This window comes from Gavia stellata, chromosome 26 (genome assembly GCF_030936135.1).
Source record: "Gavia stellata isolate bGavSte3 chromosome 26, bGavSte3.hap2, whole genome shotgun sequence".
Classification (NCBI taxonomy): domain Eukaryota; kingdom Metazoa; phylum Chordata; class Aves; order Gaviiformes; family Gaviidae; genus Gavia; species Gavia stellata.
In genome coordinates this window covers 5611622-5626811 of record NC_082619.1, presented here as the reverse complement: position 1 = coordinate 5626811, position 15190 = coordinate 5611622, and the positions used below count along the sequence as shown (strand labels likewise).

Here is a 15190-nt window from a genome sequence, read left to right as displayed (position 1 = left end):
TTGTGAAAAATGACGAAGAGGAGGTTCATACCCCATATCTGCCGTACACTGGTCGTGCAGGTGTGCTTTCTAAAGGGGGGTCGCGGATGGAAATGAGCTGGAGCCTGTGATACAGGGATGCAATATTCGTGAGAGGAGGAGAGGAGCATGCCGTGCTTGCCTGGGTCGATAGGGTAATCTTAAAAAAAATCATTTTTTTTAATGATTGCTCTGGATGATTTCCAGCAGGTTAATTACCCCCAGCCTTTCTCCGCCGGAGAGTGGCGGCGTTAAGCCGACACCGGGGAGTCGGAAAGATGGGGTGCGCGGAGGGGAAGCTGCCCGAACCCGTGTCGTTCGCCTGATCAAAAGAAAAAGGGAAAGGGAATTTTTGAACTGCTTGAACTTCATTCTGTATGTGTTAATTGAGCAGTCAGGAGCGGGTAATACTGATTAATAAGAGGTGAAGCAGGTGCTTCCCCCATCTTCAGCCAGGGCATGTGCTGGAGGCAGCCTTAGCTCTTCTTTACCCACGTCACCAGGGCAGTCCTACCTGCTTTGAGAGGCCGGGTTTGGGGTGATTCCTTCCCCCACCTCCTTCCCTGCACGCCGGGAGCTGAGCTGCCCATGCGATGCTACTAAATCACCCGCCCTGCACTTTTCCACCCGCTGCCACAGTGGAGGAGAGGTGAAGAGGGTCTCGGGTGCCGACAATTTGCTCTTATCACCTTTGCGTGTTTTATTTATTTACTATAAACTGTTATAGCACGGCCATCACTACCGCACCAGAGTGACATTTGAAATATATGGCTCTCGGTTTTAGCACGTCACTTGGAGCCAGGAGTCTGCGCGATGTTAATTTTTATTGCCAGAAGTAGCCATAAATTGATAGTTCAGAATCGCTGTAGGGACTGTAATTAACTAGTTACTATTTCACCTCCAAAAGGAGCAATGTTTCACGCTCTTACTTTTACTTATCTGGAATCAGCCGCTGTCAACACCCGCTGAAGCCCGTATAAAGATTTATAGACCTTGGAGGTAAATATTGACTAATGGGCAGCTTGGCTTAATGTTCACCTTGAAGGACAATAAATTGTGCTATTGATCGAAGTGAGATGTCAATATCTGCATTGTTGTAAACATTTTAATAAAATTATCTCCATAAAATATTCTCCTTCTCTGGCCGATCCCAGCTAGTAGGATCAGTGCCTGGAAAACGCAGCGGCACGGCGTAGCGGACAGGGTAGCTCCTCAGGACTGGCCCTGGGAATTGGGACATCCAGAGATGAAACCCATTGCGGGATGATTGCTGAGGTTGCGCCTTTGAGCTTTAGAGGTGGAAATATCACAGCCCTGGATGGCTGGGCTGGCTCGCCTTGGTCTGAGGTGCCGGGATTCAGCACGGGCACACGGCAGCATGAAAGATATGCCACGTGGTTGGCATGATGTGCCACCTGGCTCGGAGCAGGGGCAGGGAGCGCTTCGTTAGGGTTGTGGTCCTCAGGAGCTAGCAGGGTCCATAGAAGCAATGACGGTAGCTGTGCCGCTTGCCTCGGTGCACCACAGGTCGCTGGCAGGACCCAGCGGCAGATAGTGCCTCGCTCCCTGTTCAGCAAAGCTTTTTTAATGGCATCACGGGCAGCATTCATCCAGGGAGAGCCATAAGCGATGTGTCCTAGAGACCTGAACATGGCTGCAATGGTGAGCTGGGGGACACTGGCACGTAATTAATTTGGGAACATGTGTTCGCTTTCCAGTGAGTTATTATCTTGTCAGAGGCTCAATGGAAGCAAACGGGTAGGAGGAGGCAGAAGGGAGACGAGTTGGGCTGGGAAAATGAGGAGAAGCAAGCGAAGGAGAAAGGCAGGGAGGGGAGGAATATGGATGTACGAGGCATCTGCCTGCACCTCATCGCATCCGCACTGTGTGGGTCCCCAAGCATAGCTTTGCCGTCTGTTGGGTCTGCCTCCGTGCTCTGTGCCGGTCCCGGATCTCGCCTCCACAGCTCCCCCGCCACCGTGACAGCCAAGCTCCCCTGTGCCGGGGACCGTGCAATGCGCGGCACCGACCGCTGCCTTGTCGATGGCAATCTCCCTAATGTACCCACAGTGGCTTATCTGCGCCACGCAAGAGACATCGTTCGGTTATCTATACCTCTGTATTCCGGGCTGCTCGCTGCCGTGGCGTTCGGCCATCTCTGGCGGGAGTCTCCTGAATGCCACGCCAAACGCTGCCGAGCTCCCCGGCTCTGCTCATGATGCATTGAGCATCACGCAGTCCTTATGCATTGAGTCTGTCTTGGCTATTTTGCATCTCTGGGTTTGAGTTTTCCCCCTTGCTCCTTTGTGCTTGTGCTTCCCCTTCCCCGAGGTGTTTTATGGAGATCTGCAGAGTTGCAGGTCTGGCAGAGCAAGTCCTAAGTAGTGCGTGGCGGTCTGCGCGCAGGCTCCTGCTCGCCGAGCAGGTGGATTGAAGCTCTGGTTTTCCATCTCCCCAGCTCGCACCGGGTTAGTTCATCATCCTCGGCTGATGAGCAAGGATTACGCTTTTGCCTAGTCTGTGGCTGTTCCATTTCTGGCCTGTATTATATTATTAGTATTAATAATAATAATGATGGGTGCTGGCTGTGCTGGTTTTCTAGCTCCTGAGGAGATGAGAGCGTTCGCCCATTAATTCCTGCAATATTTCAGCTCCTAATTGTGCTCGAGCAGAGACAGCCTTGAAATGTTCCAACCATCAATCCAGGCGGAGCAGGGCTGGTGCCAGCCCCGGGGGAGCTCCTGGAGCCATGGGGCCCTGGGCCCGCCCTGCCTTGAACATCCCCGAGCTCTGGGTGCTTTCGGAGGCAGGGACCACGGCAGTTGGGTGCCCATTGCATTGCTGTAGCTCCAGCCTCAGGTGAGCGGTGGGAGGAATCCCAAAGGGCCTGATATATGTGAGAGTGGTTGGAGAAATAATCCCCATACAAAAACCTGGGCTGGGGCTTGCCTTGCTCCTAAGTCCGGGGAGCTGAGCTTCACCCAAAGCAGCATCTGTGTCCCCGTGCAACCCGGGGAGCCGATAAATGTCCCTCCCGTGGCCCGCCGGCCCCGAGGGACCCCAGCAGCCACGGTGACATGGGCACCCTGTTGCTTTCTATAAAGCAAGGTCTGCACGTACAGATTGTGTTTGCTTAACCCCAACACTGCTCCCTCGGTCCCGTCTATTTGTTTTTCCATTCCTGGCAGTCACTAATGAATGAGATTTGTCCAACTATCAACAAGACTTCCCATTATAAATAGGTAAAAATGCAGAGGCCAGGGAGCCAAAGCCGTTCAGCAATTACTCTCAGTCTGCGCCTTCGCCCCTCGTCCAACTCAGTGCCGGCACGATGCCCTCAGGGCAGGGATCCCTCGTGTCACCTTATTCCTTGAGATGCTGTAGCTGGCACTAAGGAAGCAGGATCTGGCGAGAGCCTCTAGCAGGGACGTTCTTCCTAATGCTATCGTCATCGTTATCTGAGCATGAGTAATACCAGATCATGCTCAGGGCAAAAGCAGGCGTCAGCTCCGGCACACAGCATCCCACTTGAGTCCAGGGCGGGCTTTGCGAGTCAGGGTCGATGGGCTGTAGCCAAAATCCCGCAAGTGCCAATACGAAGCGCGCCATACCCTGAAATCCCGAACTCTTTGCGCTCTGCCTCTCCGTTGGCCAATTACGATGCACGTATCTCAGACTCCAGTGCTACGCAGGCACAGAGGAAGCCTTCGTCTCTCAATTTCTCAGCTTTTGCAGGTGGAAAGCTGACCCTCACAGTTACTTTAACAAAGTCTTTTGCTGGGTAATGAAATGCACTCGAGCCGCTTTGCTCCCAGATCAAACGGGGGATGCATGCTACGGCTCGGCCATGGCGAGAGCTAATTCTTGCCGCATGCGAGCTGGCTCCGGCGCGCTGAGGGAAGGGCCTTTGGTTAGTTAGGAAGCGGAGTGTTATCTGAGCCTTTGCACAAACCCGAGTCAGATTTGCGCACGGAGCATCTGAAGGCCACCGGCTGTGTCGTTATTTTATCAGCAGGCAGCGCTGTGCTACAGAGAAGCCGCTTCTAGGTCAGCCATAAAAGGGATTTATTCCACACCCCCCCCCTTTCCCTTTTTTGCAGCGCACAGTGCTGCAGGGCCACTAGATGTAACACTGCAATTTGTGTGTCTCCAAAGGATATTGATCTTGGGGTAACGCCTTCATATCTTGCCCTTCAGTTGCGCTAAGTACTGACAAGCTCAGCGGTTTTGACTGTGAGCCGCTCGGGTGAGAATTTTGGCGCGGGGCTGAGGGTGTGGGTGGATGTCAGCAATTCATCACGGTGGTTTGCAAGGAGAAACTCGCTTCAACCTTTTCCGAAGCTCGCAGGGCAGTGCGGGGCTGCCTTCCCAGTTGGGTCAGCCTGGGATGGTGGGATGCACACACGTGTGCACCCAGGGTCCTTGGTTCGGCTGCCGAGTGTGCGGGTGTGCGAGGGAGCAGCGGACATGCAAAGTCCCAGCACTGCCGTGCGGAGGTGGCTACCACGAGGTCTGGTGCAGGGGAGAGCTAAGGTGTGATTTCATTACGGCTGAGCGTATTCGCACTAGTTTGAGCTGTCAGTAGCGGCACCTGGGATTGCAGCAGCAGGATCCCAGCGGGTGCCCGGGGTGCTGGCCGCAGGAGCCCACCGTGTCAGGCTGTGCAGGGGCATTACAGAAATTGCATCGGTGCTGGCTCGGGGCCCCGCATGCAAACCCCCACGTATGTGTGCTTTCAAGACGGCCGCCTTGGCGGGCGGTGGCGTGTGACCGCGCTCACTATTTATGTACCGTGGGAAGAGATGCTATAAAAGTATCAGCCAGTGGGATGCAGACGGTGTGTGCCCCGACAGGAGCCTCCCACGTGTATAGTTTGCATGCATTTGTGAGGAGCAAGATGCATGCGGTTGACCGGTCAAGCACGGCGAGCCGTGGCCCATCGGGTCACGCTAGCGCAGAGATGGCAGTAGCCAGGTGGGAAGCAAGGGCGAGCGCAGAATCGTCCGTCTCCGCTGGCCGAGCTCGCCGCGTCCCCCGGGGACCGGGGACCTGTGCTCGGCCTCTCTGCCATTGGCACTCACTCCCAGAAACAGCTGTCCAGAGCTAATTTATTTCCTAATGCTGCAGCAATGTTAATTTATAAATTACACTGGTAATTCGAGCTATTATTAATTTCAGATGGTGTAGGGCAAGCCTAATTAAAATATGACACCAATTGCCACACATATGTACCAAGGACTACCGTTTAAAATTTATAGGAATATTAAGTGTGACACTGGTCTCGGAGATGCTTCGCACAGTAATTACAGCATCTCGGCTGCGGGAGATCCGATGAGGAGATGTAAACAAAAGGAAGAGAGAAGTTGTCCCCGATTGGGGGCTGTCAAAAACCCGCCATTCATTCAGGGGCGAGCGGCGTTTCTCCGGGACGTTCAGCGGACGTGTCCTAACTGCCGGGTTTCTTTCTTTAACTCTGCATTTGTTGTAACACCGCCATCTCCGTCAACCTGGAGACTATCGCGGCCCAACACCTTGCGCCTTGCCAGGCAAGCGCCGTGGGTTTCCAGGAGCGCTTCAAAGCAAATCAGGCTCTTGGAAGGAAGGGGGGGACTGTAAGATACTGGACAATAGGAAAGGCTGCTGATCGCATCTGCCCGACTTTGAGCAAAACCAGGAGCTGTGGTGCAGCCCAGGCTGGGGAGAGGGGGTCGAGTGCGACCCACCACGGGCATCGCAGAAATGAGCCTGGAGTGGCACAGGGACAAAGCGATTCAGCTGAAGGGAGATGTTGGCACCACAGCTAATGGGGGTAAACTGGCTGTGAATGAATTGAAGCTGAAAAATTAGAGAGGGATGTCTATGTAAAGCTGGGCAAACCCGGTGGTGCCTCCCAGCAGGAGTGTGGGGTGGAATGTGCAGATGCCAAGGAGAGATGAATTCAGGTTATTCTAGCAGGGTGCAGGTTTGGCGAGGACCGCTCTGCCCATCCTGTGCATGTTGGGGATGTTATCTCCAGCAAGTGATGCACTCGGTGGGACCGGGGCCACCGCAGAGGTCCAGCGCTTTCAGACACATTTCTGGCTGGAGTTTTCTCAGGGTGGTGCGGCAGAGGCGCATGGGCATGCCAGGAGCCGGGACTTGGCGGGTGGGTGTCCCAGGGCAGCATGACATGGTCAGAGATGGTGACCAGCTGGTGGGCACAGGTTGGCCGTGCCTCCCTATCACTCACAAGCCTTCTCCCTCTGCCCCTGCAGCCGTGGGCTTCATCAGCGAGGATGAGTACCTGGAGATCACGGGCATCACGCGGGAGCAGTCGGGCGAGTATGAGTGCAGTGCCTCCAATGACGTGGCAGCACCCGTTGTCCAGCGAGTCAAAGTCACCGTCAACTGTGAGTAGCCTGGGGGCTGTCGGGGACTGGGGACGGAGCGGGTCACCGTACTTCCTCATGAGGGGGTGGGACTTTGAGGGTGGGAAGCGGGGCGAACCCAGCCTTTGGGCCCCAGAGCTGAGACAGAGGATGGCAGTTTTCTGAGCAGGTGGCGTTTTGCCCTTGTTTCCCCTTCTTTTCAAGCTCCATTTTTTCCCACCACCTCCTCCTCAGCTGTCTCTATCAACCTGGGTTTTCCACCCATGGTGAGATGCTGTGCCGATAACCTCCAGGGAGAGGAGAGAAGTGAGCAGTAAATAGGAATTTTTTTTTCTTTAGAAACAATGCGAGAGAGAAAGAAGGAGAGCGAGGAAGAAAGCAGCACCATTTGTGCTCAGAGGCAGAGGTGAAGACCCTCCTAAACTCCTCTCTGGCCACCCCTTCAGCTGCGTGGGGTTGGCACAGGGTCGCACATGGTTCTCGAGAGTCGTGGGGCTCTGGTCCTCAGAGAAGCCCACGCTAGCCTGCAAGCGTGGGGTCCCCCATCTGCCCAAAACCCCCTGGACAGCAGTGCCAGCGTTGGGAGGAGCTAAGCCCAGGCTCAGAAATGATTTTGATTCCTTCCTAAATGCGGGGAAAGAAAAGGGAGCTTGAGGAGCAAGGGGAGGGCGTGGGAGGCTGCCAGGCACTGAACCCGGACTCCCGTCTTCCCCGCAGACCCGCCGTACATCTCGGACGCAAAGAGCACCGGGGTGCCGGTGGGGCAGAAGGGCATCCTGCTGTGCGAAGCCTCCGCCGTCCCCTCTGCCGACTTCCAGTGGTACAAAGATGACAAGCGGTAAGAGCCCGGAGGGCAAAATGGGAGGGCACGCACCGACCCCATGTGAGCTGCGCCTGGTGCCAGCAGCTTTGGCAACGGGGCTGCAGTAGCTGTTTGAATCCCCGATAACCCTCGGCACAAGCCGGGTTTGGATGCGGAGGCAGGACCCCTCCGACAGCAGCAGGTTGTGCTTGTCGGGGGCTAATCCGGGCACCTTGGCAGGAGCTGCCGCCACTCAGTATCTATTAAAAGCCTTATATTTAACTCAGCGCTGTCTGCACAGTGGAAAATAGATGAGGGGCATTTGAGGGGGGGATTTTTGCAGGATCCTCTGTCAGACAGGTTTTGGCCTCCATCTGGGTAGGCAGCGTGGGCAAGATCGCTGCTGCCCGTGCCTCCAGTTCACGGTCTCATGGTAAATCCCCACTTGGGTGAAGCATAATGGCCAAGAGCGATATTGGCAGTGCAAATCCAAGTACTTAGGAGCGGATGAAATCCCTGTCATCTTTTTAAGCACTTTGGCCAGAAGGCAGCATCAGCCTCTTGCTCTTGGAAAGGCAGAAGAAATGCAGTGTCGATTGAGAGACAGGGTTTGCCACGCCGCAGGGACGGCCTGCCCAGCGCTGGGGTGAAAGTCACCCTTTTGGGTCAACTGGTAGTTCCCATGTCCTGCCAAAGCAGCAGCACAGGGCTGTGGCTGGGGAGTGAGGAAGGGAGCAGCGCAAACGGGGGTGGTGTCCCACCCCCGTGCAAATGTCTCTCTCTGACCCCAGGCAAAGCTTTTTTAACCCATTTTAACATTGCTTCTCCCTGGGAAACCCAGAGGGGCCGTGGGGCATCCAAACACAGGATGAGCCGCACAGGTCACCAATACGGAGGCGTGTTTTAGCTGAAGAAGATGCTACAGTAGCTACAGGGGAGGCTGAGGCCACCTGCCTTGGCTGTTTTGGGAGGAAAGGAGCAGGCGGAGTGTACAAAGCGACGGATGTTTGCGTGGCAGATGAAAGGCTTCGCTCAGAAGTAGGTCAGATCACAAGGGTCTGCGAAGCGGCTGCAGGAGCGGGCTCAGCCCGCCTGGATCGGCAGTCGGAGCCCGTCAGGGGTGATAATGGGGATCCAGCACCTCCCGGGAGGAATTAGCAAGTAAAAGAGCCGCAGGAGCGAAGCGGGAAGGGGACACCGGTTCAGGGAAGTCAAAGCACTTGGTTAAGGCTTCACTGTTTGTGACGGCTGAGAAGCGCCTCCCCGCTACGTGGTGCAGAGCCCGCCGCGGTGCCGGCATTTGGGTCCACCAAAGGGGTTTGCAGCAGCGTCTGCTGCCTGGGTGTGCTGCCAGCCCCCTCTGGGGCATGCGGGGAGCTGGCGGGGGTCAGGGAAGGGGAAGGTGCGAGAAGGCATCCCGCAGAGCCGGGAGGACTGAGGAGCCCTTGAGGCCAACGCAAGAGGGAAGTCAGGCTCTTCTGCTGGGTGGGAAGGAGCGTTTCCCAGATGCCCTCCCTGGGCGTGTGAGCATCCCTCCCTCTGCACGGCATTTGGCAAGCCCCAAAGCCATCCCCTTCAGCAGTGACTCTGCATCTGTGAGGAATGCCTGTAGACATCATGGGGATGGTGTGGGCTGGCAGCTAAGGGACGAGACCCAGCAGAGCAGCGTTCATCTCCCGTATCCCTCCCAATACCTTCCCTTCTCCCTCTTCATGCCTGATCTTTCCCCCAAGCTTGATGTCCCTGCTCTCAGGCAGGACCAGGGATAGCGGCTCATGGCAAATAGCTGGTACTTCTCCTCCCGACACCGTCCCCATGACCCTCTCCCCTTCTGCCTTTCTCCCAGGCTGGCTGAAGGACAGAAAGGACTGAAAGTGGAGAACAAAGCCTTCTTCTCCAGACTGACTTTCTTCAACGTCTCTGAGCAGGACTACGGCAACTACACCTGCGTTGCCTCCAACCAGCTAGGAAACACCAACGCCAGCATGATCCTCTACGGTGAGTAGTGCCGAGGGGGCACAGCTTAACGGTGAGACCACCAATGCGCGAGACACGGGAAGGGTCTTTCTTGTCTTTTGGGGGAGAGGTGCGTTTGCTGCTGATCCTTTCTGCCCCGGCACATGGGTCGGAGGTTGTGGCGAGCCCAGGGAAAGTGTGAAAGCCTCCAAACCTAACTCCTGACTCAGGCGCCATGTCTGCCACTGCTCTGAGGTGTTTGGCACCGTGTTTGGGGTCCGCCGTCGATGCAAAATTAGGACTTGTCTGTGGGTTTCCATCTTCTCGGTCTGATGAATACCTAGGAGACCCTCTGTTCCAAGGCATCCTCCTGTGTTGATCAGTGGGAGGAGAGATGCTGCTCCTTGTCATTGTGGCAAACCTGCGGAACCATGCCGCGGGCTGCCGTGCGGTGCACCCTGTGCCCACCTGAGAATAAACAGCCCCTGTGGCTCTGCAACCTTCCAGGTCACGTTTTCTGCTCCTGACAAGCAGATATATTCTTACTGATGGTGCCAGAGAGAGGCGGGAAGGTGCAGAGCAGCTTTGTACTCTCATCCAGGGGCTGTTTTCTCTGTGTGCTGGAGCTGTGATGAGAGGGATAGCGGGTTGGAAGGGAAGGGCTGTAATTCCTCGACACATTTGTCAAGCCTCTTCAGGCAGCGGCAGAGCCAGAGCAGGGGGCCGTGCTCCCCACATCCCTCTCACAGCCCCCGAGAGCTGGAGATGGATGACAGGCCTCGTCCTCGGCCACTGCTGTGGGAATATTTCACTGCCAAGGATACGGGGCGCGTGGTCCTCGCTGCTGAACCGTATGGGAGAAGCGGGGCTTGGGGACCTCCATCATCTCCCAGCGTTGTCCTCCTCCTTGCCACCCACCCTCCTCCTGGCAGTCCCACCCCGTGGTGAGTGCTGACCGTGGGTGACATTAATACTGGCCCGTGGTAAGCGAACCGTGGAGCGGTGTGGAAGTTGGCATTAATCACCGCTAAGAGCGTTTGATGGAAAGCGCCGTTTTCCTACAGCCTCGAGCCATCCTGGTATTGCAAACCCTTTCCTAGCGTGTACAAAGGATTTAATTAAACCCACAGAGAGCGTGCAGGAGACCCCCTCTTCCATAGGAGAGATGGGGCTGGAGCGCAGCAGGGTCCCGGTGGGTCCAAACGTGGGTGCTCAGCTGCCTTGTAGGTGTGTGATGGTTGCCAAGAAGTGGACAGAAAACCCAGTAAAAGGGAGGAAGTGTTGCAGTGTAGGAGGAAGTTGTCCCTGGAAATCCAGTCTCTTTGCTGCTGTCCTCCTGAGTATCTTTGCAGAAGGCAATGCCCATCTTCTGTCTTCCTTCCGTTGTCATACACATGCGTGGGCAGATTTCTGGTTCAGGGTGAGTGGGTACAGTGACCAGCTTGCCAGGGGCTCAGTAGGCGCTTCTGTGGTGTTTGTCACCCTTTTGCAATGGCCACGCGGTGTGTTGTGTTTGTTACTCTCCCCTCCAAAGCAGCGCTCCCTTTTTTCCTCCCGCATAGTTCTGTTCTCCCTGGAAGGGGGACGATGTATGTGCAACCAGCTGCTATCATCCCAGGCATCTCCCATGCCGGTGTCTTTACAAAGTTGTAAATAATCCATCGTCGTGTAGTTTTTCTCTTCCATTGTTTTCTCCCTGAGCGCTCGAGCTCAAGCAGCGTGCGCCGGGTGACTTGCAAGGCTCTGTGCAGCAAAGCATTGTGTCCCTGGCTGTTCTGCCTTGTCTTTTCCTCACCTCTTGTTATTGTATGTCTGGAGGGGAGTGGAGGGGGAGACGAGCCTTCCTTGTCCCCAGGTCCCTCAGTGGGGTGGCTCAGGGCTAGGAAGCTGTGTGCTCAGCGCTGCAGAGTACATCGGGACAGCGGGCAGTCCTGAAATATGTGTTGGGTTGTTTAGCGCGTCGTTGCAGCAAGGTGTGTTGAGACCCTGGGGAGCGATGGATGTTCGCTTCTCGCGGTCCTTGGGGAGGGGCTGGATGTGCTTCAGGGGAGCCCCGGGGCAGGGAAGCGGTTTCTCTGGGGAAGAGTGGAGGATTCCCAGGGCCTTGCTGTGGGGGTGGCAGCAAAGGAAGGGCTCGTCCTCACCTGCTGTTGGTATCAGCAGTTCCGTTAGGTTTCCCTGAGCTGCGGCAGAGGAGTTCGTTCCATCTCGGATGCTTGGCTCTGTGCCCGCAGCCCCGATATAGAGCTAACCTTGGATGTTAATGAGTTTAATAACCATTTGCTCCCCCAAAAAAGTCCGTGCTGTATGTGATGAACATTAGTGTCTTTACCTGCCCATTAAGCCATCATTAGCGTTGCCTAGGAACTATCTCAGCTCTCTTCCCCACCAGGCTTCCTGGTAATGGGTATTCCCAATAACCCTGTTTTTCAGGGAGACGGATACCTCTGGCACTGCAGAGCCACTGCGGCCCCAGTCCGTCCTTAGGGTGGCTGTGCCAAGCCGGCTGTGCCAAGCACCCGATGTAGCTTCATGTACATCCTTAGCCTCAACCTTGTAGGCTCCCTATGGATTTATCGGATTAAAATCTTAAGTAGCATGGGACTTTGGTCTAGCATCCACAGATGCAGGCTTGATGAAAAGCCCCCCAAGTTAAAGAGAACTTCTCCCTGCTGATGGCTTTGAGAGCTGTCAGGTATTTGGTTTCTAACCCATGAGCCACGTTTTCTATGACTTGTGCCATCATGGCAGCGTCAGGCAGGACGCAGTGAAGCATCCGGCTGAAGTCTAAGCCTATTTCATGATCCCCCTTAGCTTTGTGACTGTGACTCCCATCAGGTAATGAAATCAGAGTCCTTTGACCGCCTGTAATTTCCGTAAAGCCACATTGCTTTAATGATCCTTTCAGTCTTTATTAATTGAGTCCCCTCAGGGAGTGGTGGTTCCCCAGGCCACCCTAATCCATGGCGGACCCGAGGGGACCGTGATGCGCGGGGGTCCCCCGTCTCCTGGCGCAGGGCTCCCCAGCACTGCCAGCAGCAATCCCCTTTGTAATTAGCAGCAACACGGGTGGCCCCGCGTGCCGCTAGCAAGTGTCATCGGGCCGAGCTCATTGGTCCCTAAGCAACCAGATCCTTCGGTCCGACGATTAATGTGTCTTTATTTATCGTAATGAAAGATGAGAGGGAAGTGGCATGCGATGGCTGCGCTGCCCGTGGCATGAGAAACCTCTCACCTGTGCTGTTTTGGGGAGCCAATACTGTGTCTATCCCCTTTTCCTCAGGCCGAGCAAGTGTTTTGGGGGTTCCCCCCCTGCCAAATGGAGGTTTAATCCCCGCGGGTACACGACATGAGCCTTTCCAGGGCCGTGCAACACAGGCTAATGTAGCGTACATCTTTTAATCCTTTTTTTAATCTAATTTTTCAGGGAGGTCAACTGGGGCTTTATTTAACGCGTAGCACTTGTTATTATAGGCCTGCCGCCTCATTCAGCGGTTCATTTGGTGCTGTCTGTGATGTGATGGAGTGCTCAGTGAAACCACATCGTTTTGTGGAGTTGGGGAAAAAAAAACCAGCCCTCTGCTTCTCCCCAGTCGCACAGTCCACATGGCTTCCCAGAGGCTGGTGTCAGGCGATAAACCCATTTGGGATGTTGCAGGGTTATCGAGAGGGATGGGCACTGAACCCGTGTGGAGGGAGGAGCTGGGGGAGAGCTGAGCCCCCAAAATCCCCCAAATGGCAGCCCCCTTGCTTTGCTTTTTGCTCAGGGTGCCGCTGCGGACTTTGCCAGGACCCCCGCAGGTCTGGGTCCCGCAGGCAGCTCGTCTCAACTCGTGTAGTACTCTTCCCAGACGGGGGGACTGTGGCCCCAGAGGACCAGGGCACGATTCAGGCAGCAGCATCACACTTGCTACCCCATCTGCTTGTTTTCCCCCGCCCTGGGGCGAGGGCAGGCTGAGCGAAGCATCTCGAGCCCATGCTTTCCATTGCCTTAACTTTCACTTGTTCTTTAATTTTTAGAAGAGACAACTACCGCTCTGACACCCTGGAAAGGTCAGTAATTTGGGGACCCCCCGCAATGCCAGTGCTCCCCCCTACTCTGTTTGCCTGTGGGCCCCTCCAGCTCCCGCCCCAAGTTGTCCCGGTGGGAGCCGTGGCACTCACCCCCTCGTCCTCCTGCCCCACCACCCCACTGCTCCCGCTGGTATAGCGATGAATTAGGGCTTTCTCGCTGTTGTTTAGCTGGCCTCCCATCCTGCCTCCTCCCCGCCAGCCTACTGTGCCCCGGCTGGTGGTGGTCTGTGCCTTCTGCATGCCCCGTCCCGCGGTCCCTCCCCATTGCCGCTGCAGTCTCCTCCCTGTCGCTGGGGTGCAAGCAGGGATGTCTCTGTGGTCCGCTTTCCCCATGTTGCTGCATAAATGGGTCTGGCAGCCTGTCCTTCCTCCTCTGGGATGCTTCTAATGCCTCTTTTCTGGGATGCGGTAGGGATGGAGAGGCGTCCCGTCCTCTTCCCAGCGTTATTCATGGCCAGGGAGGCCGGCGCTCTGCCATGCCATCTTTATTGGCTGGTCGGCTGGCTTGGCGTCATCTTGATTTTTGGGGCTCCATAGCCAGGTGGCTTCATTTGTGATGCATTGAGTGGTGAGCCCTCGGGATGACTTGTAGATGTCGGGAGGGCTACGGAGGTAGCACAGAGACAATCGCATCTCCAGATCTGCCCTTGAGCACAGCTGCCTGGGCATGCCAGGGTTTGGGGCTAAGTGGGAAGCACTGTGAGGGGTCTGTGAGTGTGTTGGAAGAGTACTACTGGTGGGAGACCAAATGGTTAATGGTTCTCCATGCCCCAGCTGGGCTTTGAAGCGAGGGGATGTGTCCTGGGGTTTCAAAAGCAGGGGTCGATCAGACCTCGTGGGCAGCCCCACTGCGTCAGGGCACCAGCCTGGATGCCTTCCTGAGATCTTTTCCCAGCCTAGTGTTCCCCTGGGCCAACTGTTTGGGGTGTTTTGGTGAAAGCCACTGGGTCAGGCACCCTCCACATTCTTTCCCATGGTGAGCTATGAGCTCCTCACCCTCCATGACCCCCAAAGGCGTGGATGGGCTTGGCTCTTCTTGACCACCCTCCTCGTCCCATCTCGTTCTTCTTGAGATGGTCCAGGCCAGTGGGCAGAGCGCGTCTTCAGGGGTGAGCCCCACACAGGCTCTGGGGTGGTGCAAAACACCGAGTCCTGCGGCTGCTGGCGGTGTCTCTGCTGCGTGGACAGATGGTTATTGTGCCCCCCCCCGCCCCAAGGGAGACAAGTGGGGAACAACGGGGTGATCACCCTTGTGCCCGGCTCGCCAGGGCTGGCAGAGTGTGGGCAGTGTTGGGCAAAAGCTATCACCTCCCCTACAAGCGTGGCTGGAAACTTGGACAAACAAAAGGGTGTTGGAGGAGGTTGGTTGGCGGCAATGAGCAGGGGATGGTCTTGGAATGGTGACTAAGGGCAGAAGCGGGACCACGGGGGCTTGTGTCCCAAAGACCGGGGTCGTTGGGGACGGGGATGGCTGGCGCTGTGCTCTCAAGGACGGCATGGGTGGATGGAGGTGCCCCGGGAGCTCTCGCATGGGACAATGCCACCATGTGCAATTGGGGGCCCAATGGGTCTGGGTTTGTTGGGTTTGTTTCTTTGTTTTACGGGTTTTGTTGGCTTTGTGGCTAACCATGCGGGCGTTTCTCTCCCTTCCCGCAGGCCCTGGCGCAGTGCACGACGGGAACAACGGCGCGTGGCGGCGAGGCGGCTGCGCGTGGCTGCTGGCCCTCCCGCTTGCTCAGCTAGCCCGCCAGTTTTGACCCGCGAGCTGGCCCGCGGAGCAGCGGCGGCGACGACCACGGCCAGCGAGCACAAGCAGAAAGGAGAGGAAGAAGAAGAAGAAGTGTTCACCGTTTCCGAAAATAATCATAAGAATTGAGAGAGTATCCTGCCAGGCCACCTGGGGGAGGGGAAGAGAGGAAAAACACGCAAAAAAACGCAACGGGAATTTGGAAAGGAGAGAGAGAAAAAAAAA

At 56.0% G+C, this 15190-nt stretch overlaps 1 protein-coding gene across 3 annotated transcripts in view; it reads left to right on the top strand.

Moving 5' to 3' along the window:
- LOC132319265 (protein CEPU-1) overlaps nt 1–14975 on the top strand; it is a 351714-nt gene extending 336739 nt beyond the window's left edge. For 2 of the 3 annotated variants that reach the window (XM_059829638.1, XM_059829636.1), the window contains 5 exons: nt 6273–6407; nt 7104–7224; nt 9035–9186; nt 13165–13197; nt 14875–14975. In XM_059829638.1, coding sequence (XP_059685621.1) covers nt 6273–6407; nt 7104–7224; nt 9035–9186; nt 13165–13197; nt 14875–14975 — 542 coding nt within the window. The remainder of the gene's footprint in view (nt 1–6272; nt 6408–7103; nt 7225–9034; nt 9187–13164; nt 13198–14874) is intronic. The other variant, XM_059829637.1, reaches the window with a different exon arrangement.
- The last annotated feature ends 215 nt before the right edge of the window (nt 14976–15190 follow it).